Source organism: Habropoda laboriosa, unplaced genomic scaffold (assembly GCF_001263275.1).
Source record: "Habropoda laboriosa isolate 0110345459 unplaced genomic scaffold, ASM126327v1 scaffold65, whole genome shotgun sequence".
NCBI lineage: Eukaryota > Metazoa > Arthropoda > Insecta > Hymenoptera > Apidae > Habropoda > Habropoda laboriosa.
Window position 1 is genome coordinate 1,549,728 of NW_017100254.1, and position 26,788 is coordinate 1,576,515.

The window sequence follows — 26,788 nt, forward strand, 5'->3', positions numbered from 1 at the left end:
CTATGCAAGAAAGAAAATTAATAAATTAATTTTGAATACTATTTTTGGTACCGTTTATGGAACATATATGAATATTACACACTTTCTTTGCGTAGCTTGGCTAGTTTTCAATATATTCGCGGCATCAAAGTGTCCCTCATGAGCCATCTCTTCACCCATGGCAACTAGATCATCCACTTTCTGCTCCCACTGAGACATATCACTCTCAAGCGACTGGTGCTTCTTCAACAACTCCTTGCAATTTCTCAGATCCACCCCTACTTGCTTACTTTGCAAACAATTTTCTATTTCTTCTAATTTTAATCTAGCATCCTCCATAATTCTATTATAACCATGTTGACTAGCAGCCTGTCTCAATCTGCGACCTTTTTCCAAAGACAGAGCCACTAATCTGTCCCATTGATCATTCAACTCTTTCAACGTTCTACCAACATCATCCGACCTATAGTTCTCTTCAGATATCAAAGCTTTCCCTGCTTTGTTCACTGCTCTTAATTGTCCTTCATTAGCCCTCAATTCTCTTTCAAATGCTTCATGTTTCTGAAGTTTTCTTTCGAGGTTATTTAAATCTCGATAGCTTTCGTCAGACGCTGTTTTCATTTTGTCACCCAACCAATCCCGTAAATCGTCTACCTCTGCTGAAAATTGTTGATAATGTTCTGAAGCCTTCAGAGCTGATCTTCGACGCTGTGCAGCGTCTTTAACCTGATTTCTTCGTGCAAGAACTTGATTTCGTCTTTCATTAATGTAGTCCTTATCATAATGATTGTGAGCGATCAATTTATCCGCAGTTTCGCTGAACGCCTTTAATCTGTCATCTTGAGCATGAAGAGTGTTCTCAAACTTTTCATGTTGTTTCAACAAAGCCTCAACATCATCCAGAGACTCTCCCAAGTCGGTGAATTCCAGGAAAGCTTCATGAGAGCTAGTAGTGGCTTCAATTTGATCTGCTTCACGGTTAAACTGCTGCAATTCCAAACACTGTTGCAACCAAGCTTCCTTCGCCGTCCAGTCTGTCGTTACAGCCTGGTACAAACCACGCAATTTGTCTAAACGTTCACCAACATCCGCCAGAGATGGATTTCGACCGAGTAACTGATTTCCAAGTTCCTCAACCTCCCTGAACTCGTCTTCTCGTGTTCTTATGTCTTCTCCAAGCTCCATATGTTGCTTCCTGAGCTGTTCAGCTGTGGCTACATCTCTGACAGGCTCTTCAGCCTTTATAGTCTCTTGTACATCTGCAGCCCAATTAATTAAATTCTTGGAACTGTTCATGAAAATTTGTTGGCCAACTGCATCTTCTAATCTAGACCTGCGTTCCTTGGCCTTTGTCTGAACTTTGTTCCAGAGTTCTTTGATTTCAATTTGCCTAGCGTTGACATTATCTAATTCATGAGGATATGAACTCTTCACGCTGTTTGCTAATAGATTTACCTTTCGTACTTTCTCTTCAACAGGTGCCAACTCTCTCTCCAGATGTTGATGTCTCCTCTGTAAAGCTTGGACTGTCTTCAAATCTGGTCCAAGTTCTGCAGTGTCCAGTTGAGTAATTTTCTCCAACATCCAATCATGAGCTTCGTCGCAAGTTCTGTTAAACAACTCCACACTGGAAGCTCCTTCTAAACTTTTCTCCTTTTGTAGCTTCAACCAGTTCAAATGTTCCCAAAGTTGATGGATGTGCCACTGTCTAGCTTGGATCTTGTCAAACTGACTGTGTCCTTGTCTAACGAATTCTTCAACCGCAGCATCTATGGCTTCTACTCGTTTTCCTGAGGCTGAGAGATCCGTGAGGAATTTCTCATATTTCTTCCTAGCTGTCTCAACATTGTCCCTTGGATCATCAGCTCTCAACATCTTCTCTTTGTCTTTAATCCATTTTTCAAAGTCATCACATTCACGGTAGAAACCATATAATCTTATGGCGTCTTCTAGCAATGCGTGTCTCTTCACTGCCAACTCCTGAAGCTCACTATAAGTGTCATTGATCTTCTTCAATCGTTTCTCTACGCTATCTCCATCAGAAGCAGTTTTTCTTTTAATCGGTTTCACTGTTGATTTAATGGACTTCACTCTTCTTACAGGAACCAGTTGTTTCACCATCTTCGTTTTCTTCACTCTCCGCGTTACTTTGACTTTCTGTCGTTTATTAACCTGTACCTGTATTACTTTGGGATCGATGTCGCGAACGTAATTCGCTGGCACGAAACCATCAGTGCCGTCTGCTTTTCTGACACACCACCAGTCAGGATTTGTCTTGTGCAACAGAAACATAACCTCACCCCTGTACATCTGCATACCACGGCCACTGTATGGATACAAACTCTTCACTTGAGGCACCATCCTGTCTTCAAGGACCTTCTTGGGTTCCCATTTCTCTACAACTTCATCTACCCACACATCTTGAGGAACTAGCCTCATTTCTTTAACTGGAAAAAAGCAGAAATAAAATATTTTTTTAAATTTTTCTTAAATAAGCAAAATTAAAATAAATATTAATTTCTTACTCCATTCCTCCTGCTCCAGTTCAGCAACAGGCTCAGGATCAGCAGACAACTCTAAGGTAGAAATTCCAGATTTGATAAGCATCTCAGCTTGCATGTTCAATGACTGCACATCACCCTTATAAGCGTTCAGCTCTCCCTCAAGATCCTTATGCCTCTGTAACAATGCTTGAGCGCTGGGTTCGTCAACGCCATAGTCCTCAGAGGCTACAAGAGCCATCTTCTCGTTCATCCATGAATCCGCCTCGTTGGCATCCGCGTAGAATTGAAAGGCTTCTGCTGCGTCATCTAACTGTTTCTTCCTGAGAGCAGCCAGCTCCTCTAGCACCTTCCAGTGCTCTTGCAGCGAGTCAATACGATTTTGAATTTCCATAGCTGAAGGATGGTTGTCAGCTATCAGCTTTCTTCCAGCGTCGCAAAGTTGTTCAGACTTTGGTCTCCGCACCTTCATCTCATCCTGAAGGGCCTTGTGCTTCTGCTGCAACGAGATCACTGCACGAAGGTCCTTGGCTGATATTCCTGCCTTGCAAATGCGTTGCTTCTCTATCAGCCAGGATTCCTCATCTTCATGATCTTGAATGAAGTGGAAGAAATTCCTGGCGTCTTCCAGACGAGCTTTACGCTCTTTACTATATTCCACTAGATCATCATAAGCGCTGTTTAACATCTCCAATTTTTGTTGTAATAGAGGTACCTCTTTATTCTGAGGTTGTGCCAAGTGCTGAGCTGCTTGCCTACCCAGTCTCCTCTGGGTCTCTCCAAGAGCTGTCACTTGTAATTCTTGCAAACTATGCTTTTGTAATAGATCTTCAACTCCCAACAGATGTGGACCAACATCTGTGCTTTGGAAGTTCAATTGCAGCTCTTGAATGGAGGCCAAAGTGGTGTCAATCTCTCTCATCAGACTCATGAGGGAACTCAAGGCAACTAAATTGGACTTGTGATGATCTAGGAGTGCTAGGAGCTCTTTCCACCTCTGAAGCACTTCCTGTTCTCTCATTCTCACTCTTTCAAAACCATGATAATTTTCTCTTACTAGCTCCTCTGACATATTGGTTAAATCATGGAAACGTTCTTCACGAGCTAGAATGTCTGCACTGATGGCTTCATGCTTCTTCACTGTGGCATCTACTTGAGCTAAATTACTACCATATCTAGGATCTGTTAAGACCTGAATCATTTCTTTCAGATAACCTTCTCTTAATACACTCTTCCTTTCGAATTTATAGTTCAACTGTTCTAGCCTTTCTTGCCTCAAGAGTTCAGTCCTAAGGGCGACTTCTCGATGATGCTCTGCTCGTTCCAATTCCACCCAATTTCTTTCAATATCATGTACCAATTGACCCTCTTGAGGTGTGAATGCAGGTTGATTCAAGGATTTTAATTGGGTGTTTATGTGAAAATACAAAGCTTCTATTTCTGATCGTTCTTTGTACTTAGGTGGCTTCTCCACTGTTCTGTACTGTTTGAAAGCTAACAGCTCTTTTTGAATACCCTCTAAAGAATTAGGAAAGTTTCTGTTTTCTAAAACTCCTATCTTCATCTTAATCCATTCTAATAGGTCTGTTGTAAGTTTCTCATAATGGACCTTCATCTTGTCTGCATCCATCATTTGGCCAACAATCTGTGAAAATTAAAATTAAATTTTTATATTTTTTAATAATTATCCTGGCGAAGGTATGGTAGTAAGAAGCGACATAAGTGATGATGGATTTCTCGTCAGGCCGTGCAGTGTCAACGTCCTCCGCGTCCAATAATCTTGGAATACCAAGCTCTGAATTAGCCACGTCAAAGGCATAGTTAAGGTTGTCAATGTTTTTGTTCTGTTGCAGTTCTGACCAGTTGACTAGGTCTGGTCTGTGAGCATGGATGAGGGCATTGAATCCAAGACCGCTTCTCCAGGATCCTTTAATCAGATAAATTCACGCATTAAACAATTTATAAAGAAACGTTGATTTAATTGATTCAATTAAAAATATTTCATTTACCAGTAAAGTCTTGGATATTAACACCAGGATACCCATTGGTCTTTCTCTGACACCAGAGCAACAAAGCATCTTTGGCTGATTTCTTTTCACTGCTATCATTTTCTTCATCCACATCAATCTCAATCTCCTGAATTTGAAATCTCAAAATGATTGTCCATATCAAACCCAGGATCAATCTTGGATTCCCATCCACTATGTCCTCTGCTCCTATACTCTCCAAACGTACCTACAAACCATAATAAAACCATAGAATATAATTTCACTATTCACCTGAACTATTCCTACAATTCTTCCTACTCTTTTACTTGTAAATTAACTTCAAGCAATAAATTATTTAATGTCTGATTATTTGAACGTCAGATTCCCCTTTCTAGATTTCACGAAAACCTCCAATTCCCAGTCATTGGATCAGGTGAACGCAACCGCATAATGCACTCGCAGAATTTATGAGAAGGGATCGGTGGACTTCTGGCACAATGATATTCGCATTCCAGCGTGCACGTGTGTGCACGTACGAGCACGAGCGAAGTAAAAGAGCGGAATGCACACGCCGGCTATTGGCATCGTGTATGTTGCGTAAACAGTGGGCCTTAATAGGCGCCTGTGTACACGAGCATCTTGCAATGATAAAACGGGCATGCAGTCGCGTTGCGTCATGTGAAAAGTAACAACAGCTAGACGGCCTTGGCTGCGACGTATTATCATAATGGGCTTATTGAAAATAAGAAGCCGGATGAGCGAGATTCACTTGTGCTTGGCAAAATATTCATACAGTTGTCAGAAACTTTTAAATAACATACATATATATTGTATCGAGTGAGTCCAATCACTTTGAACAAGCAGTATAACCTATACTTGCCACATTAACCCATAATTAGATATAGTATAATAAATTTTTATCATTCTTGTGCATAATACTACTATTTCCCGATAAAACTAATACTAAATAATTTCATAAGCAGTAAAAAATAAAAATTGAAAAATATTTAAAAAATATTTATTTTTAATACATCATTATACTCGTCGCTAACAAGTTGGATAAATGTTTTTAAAATAAAGATACATGACAGTTGGGCAGTGCTATATATTGAAAATATTATTGTCAAATTAAACTGATCAATACTATTGATCATGCACTTAAAATAAGGAACTAGCTTCGTAGCATTAACCTATTCAAACAATTATCTTTGAGAACGTTAGAACAATATACCAATTACTGTCTTAGAGACCGTAATCGCTAGTTAACCTTAAAGTAGCAATTAAATAGACATTGTATAGAAGAAAAAGTTCATTTATTTGCATTTAATTGAAAATACACAGTAATTTATTGTATAATAGCCCAGCTTCGCCACAATGGAGTTGTAGCCAGGTTTCGACATAGACTTATGACTTCATTGATTTCTTCGACACGTTCGATCGAGCGTTATAAACGACGATCAGGGCCTGAAGCAACGCTCGTGGGCCAACAAACGCTTGCACCCTCGGCCACACGTTATTACACTTAATCGCGCATGCTCGCGACGTTCTCGCGATTGCTGGAATGCCGTCTGATCACTTGTGCCGGTCTATCAAGGCCGTTGGGAAATGAAAATCGTTTCTTTCTGGTCGACTGTCATCCCGTGGAATCCAAAAGATGTAGAACATATGTACATATTTACGCGCGAGTGACAGAAAAAAAAGAAAGAAAAGTCCATCAATGATAAGTAAACATGGATCAAGGTAAAAATAAAAGGTATCCTGGAAGAGGAAACTGGCTCGTTCGTATAGAACACAGTTTATAATAAGATGGGATTGCAAAGATATACGCGAAATTGCCCTCTGATGAATCAGGTCGTTCACTCCCGGATCGGTCAGTAATATACCTATATTTCGTAATTCCATAACCTGTTCTATTCGATATTCCAACATTAAATGGCGCGAAATATTAAAATAACCAATGATGAGAAATTCGAATAAAGTAGGAATACCCTGATAAGCAGGAAATTTTTCCAACAAGAGATTCTGCATGATTGGAACAAAAATGCAACATGTTATTCTTCGAGAATTATTCTCATTTGCATACGGAAGTTATCCATTACTCTTAGCGCGAGCATCGAACCATTACATTCCACCTAATTACCAACGTGGTAGCAGACAAGCGTCCACCTTTCGAACACGTCGTGTAACGATGTAAACCACGCGTTAGAATCAATCATCACACGGCCCCGACAATTAGCCTGCGGTGAGTAAACAAATGTTTGCTCGATGCGCGTTACACGCCAGGGCAAATACACCACTTCCTGTCGCGTAATTTCCAACCGTAACGTGCGCGTATCACATGTGTAACGATCGACGTGATCGTCCGATAATAACATATTCCCGATCTACATAATGGCTCTCGAAGCAGGCGTCAGCCATGCCGTTCTCTCGTTTATCATTTTTACTACCTAATGTGTCATCAGAGTGAGATTGATAGAGAGATGACGCGTCATTACTAGGCACAATTACGGAATATAGCTAAACTATCAAATATCAACATAACCTTAAAATAATTTCAGCTAAGAAAACTCTACACCGAATTTCCTAACTCCTTTAAATTAATTAATTAATTCAAGCTTCCACAACTTTTTAAACATCCACTTCGTATCTTAACCTAAATAAACTCGATCATTACAATACGGTTACAGTCGCTAGCGATACAGATCACTTCCTTGCCGGATAAAGCGCGTGTGGAGAATCGAGTCGTTTCGGTGCTATAATCCGTTAACCCGACCATCAGAGATCGACCGTCGAATTTCCAGCCAGTCGAACTGCATACGATCACGTTATAAAGCGGCCAGAGTATACCGGCGTATGGTGTATGAATAATGAATGAGCCCCAGGCTGCATAGTAAGACGACGGGAATACGGTACTGTTACATCCAGCGAAAAGGTGGAGTTGCACAGTTAAAACTCGTGCAACGAGACGGGTCGACCAATAAGTTGGCATAAAAGCGACGGCGTTAAATAACCGGTACTCGTTCCCTGGCCGATTGCTTTTCGTTGTAGGCTACGGCACGTCAATTCGAGTAACACTCTGACGACCAGCGAAACGGCTAATGCCTTCTTTTTTTCCCTTCTTCGGACCTCTTCTCTTCTGTTTTCTTTGTTTTTGTTTATTTTTCGACGTTTTTTTTTATTTTTTCGGTAAGTTCGATCGAATCGAGAGGAGGTTATGTTGACGCTCTATCGAAATGGTCTTTGACGATTGTGTTGAGTTTATTGTGTGTGTGAGTAGAGATATTTGAAAGGTATTGTTAAAGAAAGTACCAAGCAGGGGTATTTTTTGTGAAGGTTAGGTTAGGTTAGGTTAATTGTTTTTATGTGTACAATAAAAAGTGAAACTTGTATTATGATGTAATGATCGTTGTGAAAAAAAAAAAGATTGTTATAGAAAATATTCGCTGATATGTTCAAAAGAAACCAAGAATTTTCGCCAAAACATGGCGATAAAGCATCTTGTAACAAGAGGACACAGAAGAATGCAAACTCCACGATTTCACTGGATTCCTCGGAAAGTGATTTAATTACTCACAACTTGTACAACTAACTTGTTTCTCAACAAAATTGTTTCTTAATCCCTTAAAATTACACCTCTTTAATACACTAATAACTACAAATTAATTACAATCTCTGTTAAATCTCCTTTTACCTACGCTCGAATTAACTATTAACCTACCATGACAGTATCTGAAAGGACTTTGAGCGCCCCCCATAGTGAACGTTATCCTATGTCGATAAATTAATACCCTAGATCGATATCGCGTACACCTACATCCCCGTAAAGCATTGAATATTACACGGTGAACTAGTTTCGCCGGTCGGGTAACGATGTATTGATCGATTAATTCCGAGGATCCTCACCAACGACTTTCCGCACTATTTTCTCGTTAAACAGGTTATTCCAGCTATCCTGCGCGAATATCAGTCTACGTCCTTAAACGCCATCGCGTCTCGTAACGCTCACCGGATCATCCGTTCATTCATTTTGCTAAATTGCGTGCACCGTTATCGCCGCGTTCGACTTGAACATCCGTGGAATGCTATATCTCGTTGCGTTTCATAAAAAGACTGGTTTTATTTGAATATAGACCACGTTATGATAATATTCCGTACAAATATATGGGTAAGTGTGTTCGAAGAGGTAGGTTAGGTTAGTTACGACGTGTGTTATCATTCAGGTAGTATTTACCTACCCAATTTATTTACAAACTTTTTCAAAAATACCCTCCAATGAAATTTACAAAATAAAATTCCCTAGAATGCGAAAATATAAATCAATGGGCGGATACTTATAAGTGTATATTGTATGAGAGAGAAAAATTAAAAATGCTAAATGAAGATTCTGGAAGAAAATGGAAGGACAGAGTTTCTGGAAAGTGATTAGTCGACTACTTAGTTTTAACTTCAACGCTCAGAAGCAATAAAGACACGCCATGATGAAAACATTCGTGTAAACTAATTCCAATCAGGGTTGCAATAAACAGTGAGTTCACGGTGTCCGCGAAGCCAATGGAACGGCACTAGGCATTCTTAATGCATTTAGCGTGGAATGCGACTCCTACGTTCACTGGATCGACCGACACACCACACCACACCACACAAGCTACGAAGTGCAACTCGACTGCGAAACACGCTCGTTCCGTCGGACGTTAACTGGCTACAATATGAGCAGCCACAATGTAGCCTTTAAACGTGCAAAACCGTGCACCGTAACCGATGATACGATCGTTGTTTAATAATTTACAGCTGGGTGGTCTATTCGCAAGACATGTAGTTCGAGATGGGAATCGATTACCGGCTTTGTACGAAGCCGATATTCAATGAAAAGGGTAGTAGGTTGTTTCTAGTGGGGAGAATCATATAAACTGGTTATGAAGCAATTGTGTATAATTTGATTATAATGTACTTGCTTACAGGTTGACTTTGACGTGATCACAATGAGGTTAAAAGAATATTGATCACAATCTGTCTTTGGTCAAGGTGGTCATAATCTTGTTTGGGATTTATTGGGTCAACTGACTGCTGTGTGAATTCAATGTTGAACAGATTTACGACAATCTTGTCACAATACGCTTCAATTAGTGGTAATAACAAAAAGTTGAAGATTTTTTTAGCCTAACCTAACCTAACCTAACCAATAATTATAACTACTCTTCCAGAAACTGATCGCTATTTATGAAACGACTTAGAAGAAATCACTATCCATCGCAAAAACATTGACCCTAACTAATTTACAGATTTCATCATTATTATTATTAATGAAACAACGAAGAAGACTCAGAAGGTACCACGAAGAAAATATTGAAACGATTTACGTAAAAATTGGAACAAGTTCCGAAAAGTTGCAAAAATAATCCACCTGAGGGCTAATCGCGATAATCCAAGGCTGAATTTACGCGGAACGTCCACAGCGGTACAGACGTAACGGTAAAAGCGGATAAGCGGCGCGGATGAGCGCTCGTACGATTCCTTAAACGATGACGAAACACCGGGAGTCTTTGGTGGTGCAGCGCGTGTGCACGGTCACGATCAGGAATGTCCTTTTCGAGCTGTCGTTCGCGTGCCTTCGATCCACATTCCGCAGTCCTGCCAAGAATGCGCGTCGCCAGTTGTAAACGATGCCGTAGGAAAACCGCTACGCGGCCCAACGTAGGCTTACGAACAAGAGGAGAGAAAAAGAGTCGAGGAAAAGGAGATCTTTGATAGATGAAAATTGCCGGTGAATTTCAAGAGCACAGCTGCCTCTTTAAATCCCCTTATTAGACGGTGTTGGCTGATCATGCTAATTAAACTGGATTATCTGATTTCTCGTGGAATTGAAGATGTAGGGTTGCGATGGACGATTATAACTGGATTACTGACATGGTTTCTGTGGGATCAGGTAGGTATGCTGGAATTTTTGAACAAATGTTAGGAATGCTTGCATTTTTATACCTATACGAACTTTCTACAGAAAATCATTTTAAATATAATAGTGGTTACCTTTTTATTTTTTATAGTGGCAATTATTTCCTTTTGTTTAATGAATGGGTTGGAAGTATCTGAATAACCTAGGAAATTTAGATTTCTACAAAAAGCCATTCTAAATAAGATATTAGACATTCTTCCGTTTCTTTATGGGGAGATTTGTCTTTGGAAATTTATGTTTAGAACTTGTCTAATTAAAGAAGTGAAAAGGAAAGGTTAGAATACTAAATATGTTGAGAAGATTTAGAAAAATGTGTCACCATGACCACAGGAGGTTCTTAACGAGCCATAAACACAAGGATCAACATGGCTGACGGGCTACTAATCATCATAATGACATCAGCCCCCTCGTTAATAAAGATATTTCGATTCCCTTTGGTAAAATACGTTCCAACCAACGAGCGTCTTCCTTATCAATTTTAACGGCACACAACCGCCATAATTCTCGAACATAAACCGAGACCCGTGTCGCTTTAATATCGCAGCATCGAAACGTCAATAAAGGGACTTTATTGCGTGCGACACCATGGATACGAGAAATTCACGGTATCATTCCGGTCCACTAAACGCGAGACTTATCTTCCGAGGAACATAATTAACTCACGTCCACTTATTTCTTCATTTTTTTTTTTATAACAAAGAATATCTCGAAAATTTTACAAGCCTTCAGGTGCATCTTTATATAAACCTTTAAACAGAGGCTGATTTATGTTTCTTATGACATTCGGTTATCTTTTATGGTTCTGCACCGTTTGCAAAACAATTATTTTTTTGTTGACAATTTTACCATTTGAAGTCTGTAAAAGCATTTGAGTACGAGCTGCTTAGGTAACTTAACCTAACAATTAACCAATTCAACAGTTTTTTGTTTCGTTCATTTTTGGTTATGTATTCCTGTTCTAAGAAACAATGCTGTATGGAGTTTTAGCGAGGAATACCTTGTACGGTTATAGAGCACAAGGTTGATCGAGAAGCCTTCGACAATAGCCAGAGGATACATCACGACGAGAGGAATAAATCAGCTTTCGTAATGATGAACCGGCCGAGAAACGCTGGTTCCAGTCTCTGGCCAGGAATTCCGCAACATTTCGTTCCTGGCCAATGGTAATGCAACGATCTGCAGAAGATACTTGCTACAGTGAAATGACGATTACTTTTCTTCCACAAAAATGCAAGATCTCCATCTAATTAATTTTTGAACCGCGAAAAATAAATTCTGCAATAAAATTTTTCAATTTCAATAATCCTTCTCTATCGCGTATATATTTTGATTTTTCAGCAAAATTGGAATTTCTACGCATAATAGAATTCGATAGAAGAGACAGGTTATGTACAACGCTTTTCACAAAAATCAACTTTCAACTTTATTTACGGCCGTACATCTTACTTTAGGTTAGTATCCACCGACTCTTCGAAGAATGTAAAATCGCTTGCTTAAGTGTTTTAGAGACTGCGTGCAACGAGCGTAATTTTCTTTGCAACGGGATACGAAACAGTATCGAGCAAACGCGTCGAACAGCTGGCCAGCGATAAGTTCAACGGCGAGGTGGATGTATTGAAGATCTGTTAGAAGGAGGTTGGGGCCGCGTCCTTTCGGTTTTACGACCGTTTCGCGAATAGCTGTCCCGCGATTCCTACGGGGGAATCGTAAATACGGGGAAAACCTACGCGATGAGACGTGTACAGGTCGTTTTAGAATCGTCAACATCTATTCGTTAGCATGTATATACATTGTCTCCTTTAAGTTTAAATTTTCAATTCTGGAACACTCTGTATAACCGTTGAAAGATCTATGACTAAAAATCTGTGAAATTCTGAAACACTCTGCAGAATTTTAAATCAGTCTGAATGTATAATTAGATATAAATCAGCATGTATAATTTTGAAACATACTGTATAAGTTTAAATAACTTTACATCTACATTTCTGAAAAGTCCCGCATCGTTTAAAGAAATTTGCAACTACAATTTACAATTAAATTTCTATTTGTACTTTTGAAACAACCTATATGTTTTTGTATGAGCACACGTGACCACAATTTTGCAGAATCCTGTACTGCTTTCTCTGACGGGTGCTAAAAAGAGAAACCTGGGAAATGCATACGAGGTCACCTGGCAAAAAATTGTGGTTAACTTAAAAATCGAATATTTACGAACCCCCTGAGCCATTAATATCGATTGTTTATAGGACAATACATACGTATAGGGATGCTGGGTGAATACCAATGAATTATCCTGATTATTAACTAACCAATCTTAATTCCATAACTACCAGTTGAACATTCTAAATTAAAAATCAAAATAACGAAGTTTTACTAAAATTTCCAATTATTATTTAAATTGTGAAATAAATCGCGTAATAATTCAGAAGAATAATCGTATGCCGGATATACCGCAGAATACCGGAAGAGCACGAGTTTCTATGATAATTATTCCATCGTAAAACCGATTGTGACTCACGGTGCCGATATTAAGTCACGCATCCTACGCAAATTCATTATACAATTACCACTGTACACGTGACATCATCAATTTTCGCCAAAAAGAACATTCATTTTTAAAAGCGTCGAATAAATCAAGGCGCACATAACCTAAACTCATCGCCAAGACGCAATTATTTTCACGACCTTTGTACCGTGTCCCCATTCCAATTGGTCTCGGGACATTAATTCACCCACTGTGATAACACCAAATCGTTCCAATTAATTGTTTACTGGATTCTTCTTTTATTTATAGAGTTTTGATACGAGATATACGAGAGATACGAGGTTATCATGCGGTTACTCGAACGAAATTTTTCATTACTTTCAAATATATAATAATCCGCGATACGCTCTCGCTCCAATTCTCGATTACTTTCACGATAATTGCTAAGAAATGCAAGTCACACGTTCCCCGGTCTGCACTTTCACCGAAACCTTTTTGCCCGAATCTTTCCACGACCGTGCATGTACGGAAAAATATAAACAGATTCTTTTGTGTCGTTTTTTTGGTTAGTCGATAAGGTTACGTGAAACTCTCGTTGCTTCTTTTACCGAATGGCGTAACTGTCTGAAGTATTATATGTGAATTGTGTCAGAACGTCGAGTTTAGCTAAGAATTCTATTGTATATGTATAGAGTGATTCGGTTGAAACTATTTCATTTAAATGAGTTAAAGATTACGGTTACGTATTCGAATATATTTTATTAATTTTTTAAATGCCAACAGATCTCTATCTCTACGCTAATACTCGTGTGGTAAGTTACCAACGTTGACAAAAAAAAATTCCTGTTTTCCAATCTTTTATCCTACCGACTGACATTCTCACATTAGAATTACCAATATAATCAATCCCTAAGTTATCAATAACCACACTATGTCAACTAATCTAACTTTCTAATTAAAGATACACACCATAAATCACCAAAACCAAGCTTTCAATCATTGCCAACCCCTAATTAACATTAACGAAAGTCCAAAATCAATTTCCAAAAAAATATCAATACTTGAACCTACTTAAATGTGATTCAACCTGCCCTTTGAACCTCTCCAGTACAAAATCTCTATCTGAAACACCATTCTTGATCAACATCATGAAACCACATGTTCCATGCGAGGGGTATCAGAGAATAAATGTCGTAGAGTGTTCACAGAGGCGTCGGTCCAAGGTGTGGACAGGTTCGTACGAGTGGCGGAACAACGTCTAACGTGAAATGATCAGCACACGAGCAACGTATGTGCCGTCTGGTTTCATTTCACATCTGCGGGACTCACGGTCTAGCAAGTTTCGCCTCGGTCGCTGACCCCCCCACCCCTCTCTCTTGTGTTTCTCTCTTTCTCACTCCTTTGATCATGTCTCCATGTCCTCTTCTCAGAGAGATTCTCTCTCGATTGTTCGATTGTACCCTTCGATTTCGATCCCTTTCGTTCAGTCGCCGAGACTGGGAATCGATTATTCCACGTCCGCGACTGTTGCTTGTAAATTCGTGCATATCTTTGCTTTTTCCTCCCAGTTCCGGCGAGATGGATCCTTCCACAAAACTTTTCAGGTTGAGGATAAATTCACTTCGGGTTATTTCAAACTAGAAATGGATACTTCTGGAATTAGAGAAAGGGTTTTAGGTTAGGTTCGTAATTGTCCAGAATTTTGATCCTCTTCTTGCCAACTTCTTCTCGTCAATCCTCTTTCACTTTCTTCTCCACCGTCCCTCTCTCCCCTTTTCTCAGCGTTTGCAGCCCGCAACAAGCTGTTCACTTTCTTCTCCCCTGGTCCTATAATGCTCCCATCACTTTTATTGCACCTCGAATCTTACCCCTCGATTTCTGGCCATGCTTTATTCCTTTTTACTGTTCAGTATTGTACACCCTATTTATAAGGAGTTTATTGTGTGATATTCTGATTACTTTTATGAGGATATGCTAATACCTCGTCGTTTCAATCTCTGAATACCCAAATTTCTCAGTACACAAATACTTCGGTATACAAATATTTAATTGTGCAGCTGCACCAGTATTAAAAGAATCTTAATTATTCGAGTAACCCAATACACCAATTTTTAAACAGCTCAAATAAAAAAATACACCAACTGTAAAATACTCCAATACATAAATGCCTTAAATACGCCAAATACTCTAATACACAAGTACCCCAAATACCCAAACACTCAATACACTAACATTCCATCCCCTCTAATACCCCAATATCTCAATACTGTAGCATTTCAATAGCATAACTCATCAAAGACCTAAAATACCCCAGGTTATGTTAAAAGGTTTTCAAAATAAAATCACTAAAAATCACCAGTAACCTCAAAAAATTCCCTGCTCTCGTGTCGAATCTATTTCAAGCGTCCTTTCCTCAGGCGTTAAACAAAGAAAAATATTACCCTCGTAGGCGTGGATATAGCTTTTCAGGGGACGATGGTTTCTCAGAATGGCCCGAGGATATCTCCCTAATTACCGTGGGTTCGAATTCTTTCGGTCATGGGAACAGCCCCTAGCTAAAGTGATCCGTGTTTCAGGCGCACTTATCCTGTCAAGGGTACAGAAACATAGTTGCAGAACAAGGTTTTACTCAAGGTAGAAATTATTCTAATCTTACAAAGTAACGTGAATCTACTCCCTCCCTCTAAAATTATACACACTATCACTCACAAGTATTACAGCCCTAATCATTTTACTCACAAGGTAACCAACTTCCTAGGTATAAATCGAAGATTTAACTAGTTTTGCAACTTCATTTAAAAACAAATATAATTCTTTTTTAAAAATTGATCACATCTTCGAATTAAGAAAAAAAAAAAAATACACGTTAAAATCAATTACAAATCCATAAAAAATGGAGAAATTCAATATTAGCATAAAATAACAAGTGATTCGAAACTTTTGATCGGTAGTGTACATATATACCAAACTTTCGAATTTCAGCTTTCTAAATTTTCCTAATTTTCCACTGGAAATTTTTATGTATAAAATAAAGTAATCGCATTATAAAAAATAGTGACGATGAATAGTTCAATTAACATGGAATGATGCATTTGTATAGTAAAGGCGATTTATTGTCTAACATTTGCAAGTAAAATTTCCTAAGCTTCACAGATGCATTGGAAAAAATTTGCATAGTTTTCCTACCGTTCACAGTGAACGATAATTGAGTAATAAGTAGATAATAACGAGGGTGAATAATGTTTAATCGTGAAGCTTTTGTATGGTTACATAGTGAGAGATTCGAATCGAAAGGTGTTCAGGTTCGATCACAGCCAGGGATATAAATTTAATGCTCGGCTAAGATCACGTCCGCATGTTTTATGCTTTTTACGCGCGATTAGCAAGACGCCTTTACGTAACGGCGCTGTCGCGAATCGCGTAACACGTAGAAGCTGTAATAAGCACGCGCGAAACGTGTTCTTTCCACGAATAACTTTCCATCTAAGAGTTGCTCGCTCGTTCGATTCGTCATTTAGAAGAGGAACAAAAGGCGACAATTTCTGTTTAACGATGAACAATACTCATAGAATAATTCTTAATGCATTTTTATTAACCATTAAGTGTCTGTATGAGCAGTGACACTCATTCGCACTTTTGACTCTTCAAATTTTAAATTAACCTGTATATAAAAATTACAAAGTTAAAATTTCAATATACAGGCTAATTAAAAATTTTAAAACAATTTTAAAGATAATTAAAGTTAATTAGCTTTAAAATTTTTAATTTTGAACTCAGTTTAGGTACTTGAAACTTTTAAGTAACTGGAATTATCAATTCTTTTTTTTTTTGGATACTGAATTTGACGTTAGTCCTATTCTAACTAGCTTAATTTTCTACGTGTCATTTACATCATTTCACTGAACGAGTAAGAACGAAAGTTCTCTGCTTTCTCATTTCTTTGCAACATCCTCGAGATCCTAAATTCTGTCGGACCAAATTCTTCTCTATGATTTCTCCAAATAAGTAAATAAAAACGGAAGAAAGTCTCAGTATTTTGCAACCTTTTTGCGCATTCAAGATTCTCAATTCGTGTTAAACGTAAATTACTCTGGACGAATGAGAAACAAAAATTTAATATCTTCAATATTTTTCACTAATTGGATCAAAATCTTTCCTAACAATTTTTTAAATAAAAAAAAAAAGACAATTTTTGTTCTAATTCTTTTAAACAAAATTTTTCCGCAATTTTGATCAAGATTCTTAAGAGCCGTTTCATCTAAAACTCTATCCATCAATTCATCAAATAAATCAATCAAATTTTACTCTCACTGTCAGTATCGAACTCATTTTCCAGATTTACATGGAACCAATCACAGAAACACTTTGAATACATGGAATGATTGATCGATCAACAAGGTATAAATCGAAATAACAAGCGATCGTTCTCGATAGCGTAGAACGGTAATAAACATCGTGGAATCCGTGACAAACCGCGCCCAATCGAATTCGGCGCGCAAATCAATCACCGTAGACACGTTTCATCGTCGCGATGACGTCCTTCACACCTCCCACCTGGATCTACTGGAAAGGAAGCAAAGTTTATTTCTGGAAGGTGATTCTCGTTCAGTGCAAACGCATTCCATGACAATTTTTCGTCACCTGCTTAGAAAGTCGGGGAAAATTGCCGCGGTGGATTTCAAACACGGCGACTCGCCAAGGTATTTCATGAAAGTTCCTCCTTTCCAGTGGATTTTCCTGTCTGCTGATTTGCTTTTCTGTTTGTCACGAACATGCAAAGTAAGGCTTTGCGATCAAATGAATGGCAATTTGAAGAAATTTTTATTTTTCAATATTCTTTTAACAAGTTGATGTAAAATTTGAGAAGGCATAGATAAAGGTTTGTGGAATAATTATCATTAGAGTAAAGAAGCTTAGGAAACGGACGAAAAATTGGTGAAAAATTAATGAAGAATTTTAGAAAGTTTTGAAAAAATTGATAAAACGTTCTAGAGTAACTGATTCAATATGCTGAAAAATTGGTAAAGAATTTCAGAAAAATTAATAAAATTAATACAAAATTCTTTAAAATATTACCGAAGAATTCTAAAAGAATGAAAGAATGAAAGTTCTTACAATCAATATAAGAACGAAATAAAATGTACTTCGTACCAATGATGTAATACGTACAAAATAAGGTAACTTTTCTGAACATTGTACCTCATTATATCAATCTTTTTAGAACAATAAGAAACTGTATTTCACTTTCTATAAATTTCTTAGATAATCAAAGAAAATTGATACTATTGGTACCATTTTACTGATAATTTGCTAACTTGATAATTTTTTCCCTCACAAATGAATTTTTTAACAGGAGAAGAATTAATTCCTTTTTCCGTTTTGTTACTGGCAACAGTGATTAATAATGGAAATATTTGACACAGTAGGTACAACCATAGAGGTATCAGAAGACGTCCTACGTGGACACGGAACTCGTCGCGAAGCCCTACAAACTACGAAGTCCTCGTGAATGGCCTCTATGCTTCGTAGCTTATGACATAATAGTTTTATGTACGCCGCAGCGTAATGCTCTTATGGGAGATGCGTCTACGAGACATCGTACATAAGTACTGTGACTTTTGCAATCCATTCTTGTCGTATGAAACGCAAAATTAAAAGCAATATCATTGCTTTATTGCAACAAAAGTTGAAAAATTTTATAACGTGAATGTTTGCATTTTTTATGAAAGAGATTCCTGAATTAAGTACTGCTCTATTTTCTCCGCTGTTCTGAAAAATCCAAGATTCTAAATTCCCCACTATTCCGGAGAATTTAAAATTCTAATTTCTCCACATTTCTGAAAAATTGAAAATTCTGAATTCTCCATTTTTCTGGAAAATTAAAATTCTAAATCCTTCAATTTTCTGAAAGATTTAGCATTTTAAATTTCTTCATATTTGAATTAAACTTTAGTATACTAGAAAAATTTATGAAAGTAATTCAATGATGATTTTGAAAAATATGTGAAGAATTCTAGTGGATTAGGTTCAATACATATGGGACACGTGAGACCGTGAGAGAGAGAATACGAGGAGCGACGCGTGGCTGTGACTTCCGGTAACTGGAGAGTTCGATCATGATCCTCTTGGGTATATCGAAAGTAGATGGGATAAGGTGTTTCATGTCTTTAGAAGTATAAAGAATCTAGAGAAATTTTTGCAAAAATATGCGATATGGTGAATTTTCAAGTACGAAATTCAATATTTTCTTGAAAAATGTGGAATTTGGGAAAATCTCTTCAACCCTTCAGTGACCAGACGGACGCATATGTTCCACTTATTCGAATGCTCGAACAAAAATTGATCAGAAATTTAGTCAAGAGAAATTTGGAATACAGGAATTGGTATTTTATGAAAAAATATAAGATACAGGAATTCCAAAGGACAGAAATTTTTCCCGAACAAATGTAACATTTAGAAAAATTTAAAACACTAAATTTTCATTATTCTTTAAATCTCAACATTTGCAAAACATACATATATGAGTGTAATTTGTCTATTTTTATCTCCTGTTTAATAGCTCGTGTGTAATGAAACGATCGAGCAAAGCCAAGTGAAACGACAGATATAATATAGTCATTTATTAATGTCGAGGAAAAGCTTCGACGGGGAGAAAATTTCAGTTTTCGCTTGCGTAACCGTGTCGCCCCTTACGTAATATCACAGTCGGGTGTAACGCTGTCGCGAAATGGGGAGAGACAATCGTGAAAGCGTGAGAATTATTTCCTACGTCCTCCCTAACGAACAATTAGATCCATCGACGTAATGAACCAAACTGCTGCAGTCTATATCTCTGGAGAAATTTTCTAATCTTCCTCGAGGAAGATGTCGAACACGATAGTTACACATTCGTGAATTCCAACCAGGAAGAAGATAAAGATTTAACGAGAAATTAGCTGTTAAGTAGAGATAGTCCCTGAGTGGCAAATTGAATCATTGCAAATATTGTTCGATCATGGGAAGAATTATTGAGGGAATCGGTGGTTCTGTGAAATTCATTTTAAAGTATAATTTTGCAGTAAAATATAAAAATTCTGTATCCCTGAATTTCCTTACAGTAAAATGTTTTCTTAGAAATACTAAAACTGAGCTTCAAATATTTCTGCAGAAAAAATCCTGTAGGAAATCCAAAATTTCAAATTTTCAAAAATCACTATCTATAACATTCTTCCAGAAAAAATCCTGAACTTTTATTCTTCTAAGAAATAAGAGGTTATGTATTGTCTTTCTGAGTCAGGGACTAGGAAACCCTAAAATTTCAAATATCCCTAGATTCGATGTGAATCTAATTCAGGTATTATAATTCATAATTATCGCGACAAAACGCTATTTCGTGTGTCGAACACGCGTTCACAAAGGCACGAAAGGAACCAGCTAGGCTAATTTGAATAGCATGTGGGAAGACAATTAGTCCTACCTTCGTGTGAAGAAACGCCAGTGACTTGTTCACGTTCTCGATTTTGTGCACTCTCATACGACCATTGTTCGGTTTGGCCAATCGTTCGCCAGAGATGATCTCCAGTAGTTTCAGTAGCTTCTTGCCGTCCGCTAGATCCGTGAATAAATCGTCCACTTCCATACGCGCCTGTGAAGTGAAAGTAATCGATTCAACGTGACACCGGATTCCTTCCTCTGTAGACACGCTAGACGAAGTCATTTTTACAAATATCCTCGACAATACTCTGCATTACCATTTTTTCATATTTTCGATTCATTGTTCGAAAAATTAAAAAATTACAAGTTACAAATTTCAAGATGAAAAATGTCTATATAGAAGATTTACAATACTTTTCACTTATGAGACTTATTAGTTACAATTAAATTATAATTATTAAAGTGAACAGAGATGTGTTGGTTGTGTCGGAGGTTACATTTTAATACAAATATTCATTTTTGACATCGATTATTAATTTTAACACCATTGTCAAATTTTAACCCCCTGGGTTAATCTTTAACACCAAGTGCTAAGTTCTAACATTTTCTTGGCTATTCAAATTTCTACTTGTAATTATGGAACACTCTTTACATATCAATGAACTGTTTCACCAGATGCTCAAGAGTTCATTGACCTCTTCTCCTTAATCGTATCAAGGGAAAAAATACGAAGCCAAAGGAGGTGAAGCCTCTCATATTCATCGTTATACTATTTCCTTAATAAATAATGCTTCTTTACAACACCCAGGAATTACACTGAAACAGAAGAATGTATAAGTACCTTTAATAGAAAGGAGTTGATCCATTTTGTGAATGTCTTCTTCTGTATATGCAGACGTTCCTCCTGCAGGGCCTTAATGCGGCCCTGCTCGAACCTCAACGTATCCTCCCTTTGAGTCATTCTCTTCTGTATATCAGAACCACCCCTGTATATGTTGGCTCTGCTCGGTGAATAGTGTGGTGTATACTCGAGGTTAAAGGTCCTGTTTTGGGGTGCGGCGCCAAGCCCAGCGCCGGGCACATACTGCGCCCCTGTAACCAAACATTTTACTAAAGTTAGACACGCTTTGATCACGTATCCCATTCTTGGGAATTCGAGAAACACTCGTGACGGAAACGGAAATTTCTGTTTCCTTTCGAAAATAACATTTCGAAGGGAGGTTAAAGGGCGTGGTACGCAGATGCTAGGGGAATTTTTAGAGATTTCCGTCTGTACATATATACGAAGTGTTAAACTTAGATTTCCACGTGTAACCCTCTTTTATGGGTTAAACACTTACAGTGGTAATTCGTTATGTTGAAAGTTATGGTTCAACAAAAGTATACATTTTCGACGTTGCATTAATTTTTAACCCCGGTGTTAATTTTTAACAAAAGATACTGTTAGCGATGAGTGTTTCTCTTAATTCTGGTGTCAACTTTCGACATTGAATGTCACCCTGTATAAAATTACCCTCGCATGCAGATAATATCGATGTTTAACACCGGCAACTCACTCCTAACACCAACCACTACTGTACCTAACCTCTAATTTCATGGTACGTAATCCTTCTAATGAATCTTCCCAACATAACCTTGACAAACTTCCTAATCTTAAGCCTATCTGCAAACTAGCAACTGTAACAAATAGAACTACATACGTACCACGCTTACACCGTACACAAGCGTAAAGATTAAGAATCAAACAAAACGACCAATTTACCCTGCTATGCAAGTAAAAAGAATCCCTGTTAGGGACCCGGTTTTCCGGCAGCCAGTGAAACAACCGATTCGCGTTCGCGTACACGTTTATTCGGCTGTTATTTAGCCCTTATAAAGCGAGAAAAAATTTACGACACATGGTTGAGCGCTGGCGATAGCAACGATAAACCCAGGACAATAATCTTGTCGAGTCACGAACACTGGCAAAAAACAGAAACGTTCGCCCCGAGGTAAACGTCGTTATCACCCTTTATTTACTTTGCACGCATTTCGCCACAATGCTGCCGCCTTGGTTTTCTTCTCACTGCGCAGTCTCGGTTGGTTGTTGTGTACGAACGACGCGCGTTAATTCTACGCGTAATTTAATTCATAAAAGTCTTTAATTCAAGAAATACGATATCTCTTTAAATGGAGATAATTTATTCGTAATATTGGTTGTAAAATAAATCGTGATTCTTAATCGATGCCGGTAACAGTGTTCGCAAGATATTTGAGGTTAGGTTAGATGGTAGAAATACTGGTTAACATAAGAAACTTGTTTGCAAATGATAAAATTTGTTGCAGGAGAGTTGTAAATTCTTGTTTACTGTTTCCGATCGTCTTTAAAAGATAGGATACTTTTTATTTCGATCGTTAATTTACAGGAAAACCTGGTCGTAAAATGTATTTCAGCTTTTAAGACTTTTTCAGTTTTTATCGGTGTGTTTAAATCACCAGGTGTCATCGAAATCCACAATAATATGTTTCACAGTATAAAAATACAATACTAATGTACAATATATTCTTTATTTGTTGTATTTCTAATTTATATATTAACATATTCTGAAATTTAGATTCGTTGATAAATTGATAAATGTATAAACGATAAATTGTCAACAAGGTATTGCAATCTCAGTTTATCTGTTGCACTAGAATCTCACCTAACCTTTACAATCATTCACAGTGTCATTAGAATACAGCTCAGAAAATATACAGGGTGATACAAAATAAATAACAAAATTCTGCAAACGATGAGTTCCAAGGGAGAAGGACGAACAGGACGAAACTTTATCAGAGAAACGGATTATAGTCGTAAAGTTTGACACGTTCAACAGCGTACCTTATCGCCATGTTGGATTAATAATCGATTCATATCTCGCGGCTTATCGTTCGAGATAAATCTCTCCGAGAGTTCTATTGTTTTCTCGCTGGGCACAAGAACGCGAAGGACGTAATTGCGAAAGAAGTCGAATAAAGTAACGTCGTTCGTTTTTATTCGCTTACAACAATTTTCTATTTTCGCAACGTTGGAAACGATGTTTTCCTTTGATTTTTTTGTAAGAAGATAGCTTATCGCGGCACAGAGATAGCTCACGTTTAAAACAGACATGCTCGATATAGCAGTTTCCTTCTGATTTCATATAGTTTTGTTTAGCTTAAATTTTGCATCATCTATGCAGTTCTTGATATTTATAATTTTTTACTATCTTTAAGGCATATTTGCAAAGACTTTTTCTGTAAATATTTTGCAAGCATTCTTTTAAATACTTCTTACAGTCAATTCTCAATTATTATTTGCACGTTGTATGAACTCCTATCGTAACTTCTTCACGCTCAGCAAAGTAACATAAAAAATCGCAATTAGAGTTAATTGGAAGAAAAATTAATTATCATTAGAACAACGAATTTATCAAAAGGTAGAATCAATTCGTTAAATGAAATTCTCCAATTTATAACATTATCGCGATGAAATAAAACACGATTTATTATCGTTAATAATTATACAACGTTCGTACCATTAATTTACTACGATCAGTTCGTCGAACGGTTATATACACTATTTAAGCAGCGACTGGTCTGATTACAATTAATTGAACTCGCAGCTTAGGCACATTCGTGCAGCGTGTGTATGTGTGGGCGTGTGATGTCGCTGAAAAACATATTCAGTAAGAGTGTTTATTATGTTAAATGCAGTGGTATCGTGAAATTCGACGACTGCCAGGGGGCTGGTTTTCATTACAAAGAAACTTGGCAATTAACGCGTGCTCGCTGGCGAAAATATACAATTTTTAGACAACCTTGCCGCCGTTAGGAATTCTTACACGTTTCTTTTTCAAAGTAATAACTATTCAAAAAACATTTTATTCAAACAAATCATAGTTCGTTACAAACGATAATTTAGATTAGGTTCAAATAATCTCACTTAGAAGCCAAGTTTTATTTCGAAAAATACGAATGGGTTATTAAGCATTTTTAAATCATTATAATCAACATAACCTAAAAACGGTCATGTAAACCAAATTAAGTCCAAAAGAATTTTTCTCTGTCACGGTAAAACTTCACGCGAACATTACTTTCACCAATTTCTAATCTCTCGTTCGCAAACCTAACCTACTTTTTCCAATCTAAAGACGAATCTGCGTTTTATTGTTCGAGAAACAGAGAAAGAAGAAAAATTCAACGAGTAAATGGAAGGTCTACGCCAATGGGGAGGAACAGTAACCTCAGTGGTTAGCTCGCATTCGCGTTGAAAAGCGTGCCAATAGGCGTCTGCGTGCAAACCGAGAGGGCAATGACAAGCAGGTAACATCGCAGATTTGATTAGAGTGCTCAAGTCGTCTGTCTCTGTCTGAAGCTGTTCGTCGCGTTTCTAAGTATGTTGCAAACCGTGTAACGCGATTGTAACGCGCGCGCACGCCAGGCAGTGTTACCACTATGCGCTTCAGATTCATCGAGCGTAACGTCTGCAAACACACATTGTTGCTGCTTTCGAGCAAATCCTACTTTTTATGCTAGCCAGATACTTAAAATCCACCGGGTGAACAATTCTGTAAAAGTAGAAACGTAGCGAAAATATCTTTGAAATAAGACAAAGTTTTATGTGTCTCTTTTCGACGAAATAGGTGTGAAGAGGCAGCCATGATGGATTCCATTTTGATGCAGTTTAACGAAGGAAACATGGATGGAAACGGAAGAAAAATGTCTCAACTTAACAACGAACGGAAAATATTCTTCTTCTTCTATATGAATCCAAAATATCTAACGTTTCTAAAAGAGGTTCCAATTCAAGACATCTCTAACATAAATTATCATTGATTTTACAATATAAATTTTACAATCAATTACTCGGCATATTAAATCCACTAGAATTTTAACGAATTAAAGGACCTTTCTCTACTGTTACATAACCAAGTGTAACTGAAGCAAATGTGTCTAGAAGTTGTTTAAACACTATGGACAATTTCCAACCGTGATCCAAATGGAAAGCATTCTCGATTAAATCGAGCCAGAGACAGGCCAAGTCTCGGCACACAGCTAAGTAGCAAAGCGACACCTATTGGGCTCTAATTACGTGGAATGCGTGACGGGACTTTGACAGATAATCTCCTATCTAGGCAGATAAGCTTGATGTACAGGTGTGGTTGTTTCGTGATCGGTCTATCGTGCACCATAAAACGCATTGCTACTATCAACTATAATTCTTCGGTCGATAGAAAAGATAAAGGGATTTTAGTGGCCAGTTGACCAGTAATCCCCTAATCTATGTATAATCTCTCCTTCAAACTTAAATGCAACATTGTTAAATCACACATTACGAATCGTTGATTTATACGTTTATCGCACATACCATAATAATAAGTCTGCGACATGGTGCACCTCTTGGTTCTTCGATAATTATCGATCCACGTTCGTCATGACTTGATTTACTGAGAAACACGAAGTTTTTCGGAAACTTTTTCCACGATTTCAGAATAGGAATACTGCGAGACGAAATTATGTACGTTTGAACGTCCGCGAATGTCGACACCGAACTGATTCAGCTGTTAGCCCAAGAACACTGACAGACAGAACTCTTATCGCGTATCGCGAACGTGTTATGTCCGCCGTTCTTTTATGTAGTTGAAGCTAAGTACGGACGTACGTGCACCTACCAGTGGCGTAGCGGCCGGGTGGTTTAATGGAATCGCAAACTTGAATATCGATGAAGAATTAACGTTGACGTTGATTATGGTAAAACACTGCGAATTCGGAAATAAGCGTTGCGGTTGATAAAATCGCGAATTTTCAGATCTAAGTTGACATTGATGTTAATAAAACAAAGTTGATGTTGATGCTGATGTCTTGATGTTCGTAGCATTTTCTTTTTTAAATAGAACTTAATTTGAAAGAATTGAGGATGACGGGATTCAAGCTGATGTTGACAATATTTAACAGTGCTAATTTAAGAATCCAAGTTGAGATTGGTAACGGTTAAAATTTTAAATTGCAAATAGCGGTTTCTTTTTAACACTCTGTTCAATATTTTCGCATTCGATAAACACTTGTCTGTAGTAACATATTTACATTCCGCGAAGGTTCATTCTAAAACTTTATTTTCCCCACAAAGCTGTGAAGAACGAAATGAGCTTGACTGAAGGGTAAAACAGTGGTTCAGATACACTTATGAATTTAAATCGGGCCACGGAACGATTAGGCGTGCATCGTTTTCGAGTTGATTAGATCCTCGCTTGTATACAAATTGCGGCGTGATTATGCAGCCGTGCGCCAACCGTGACGTTTTTATAGGGACACAGGGTATGTAACGTGTATCGTGTTAGAATGAAATTTCCATAAATTAATCGGCGTACGGCCGTGACAAAAGAATTCCAAGTCTTGTTCGCAAGTGCAACTTTTTGAAGGACGAGTTTTGTGTTAGTCGAAGTAACAATGATAGAATTTGAAATTTATACAA

The 26,788-nt window shown here is 37.7% G+C and overlaps 1 protein-coding gene across 1 annotated transcript in view; it reads right to left on the reverse strand.

Annotated features, from left to right (window-relative positions):
• LOC108572476 (spectrin beta chain, non-erythrocytic 5) overlaps positions 1-25,854 on the reverse strand; it is a 36,604-nt gene extending 10,750 nt beyond the window's left edge. Inside the window, 7 exon segments of the mRNA XM_017934716.1 lie at positions 83-2,426; positions 2,505-4,131; positions 4,133-4,407; positions 4,490-4,715; positions 20,360-20,527; positions 21,158-21,408; positions 25,685-25,854. Of these exon segments, the coding sequence (XP_017790205.1) occupies positions 83-2,426; positions 2,505-4,131; positions 4,133-4,407; positions 4,490-4,715; positions 20,360-20,527; positions 21,158-21,408; positions 25,685-25,706 (4,913 nt within the window). The 5' untranslated portion in view covers positions 25,707-25,854.
• Between the last annotated feature and the right edge of the window lie 934 nt (positions 25,855-26,788).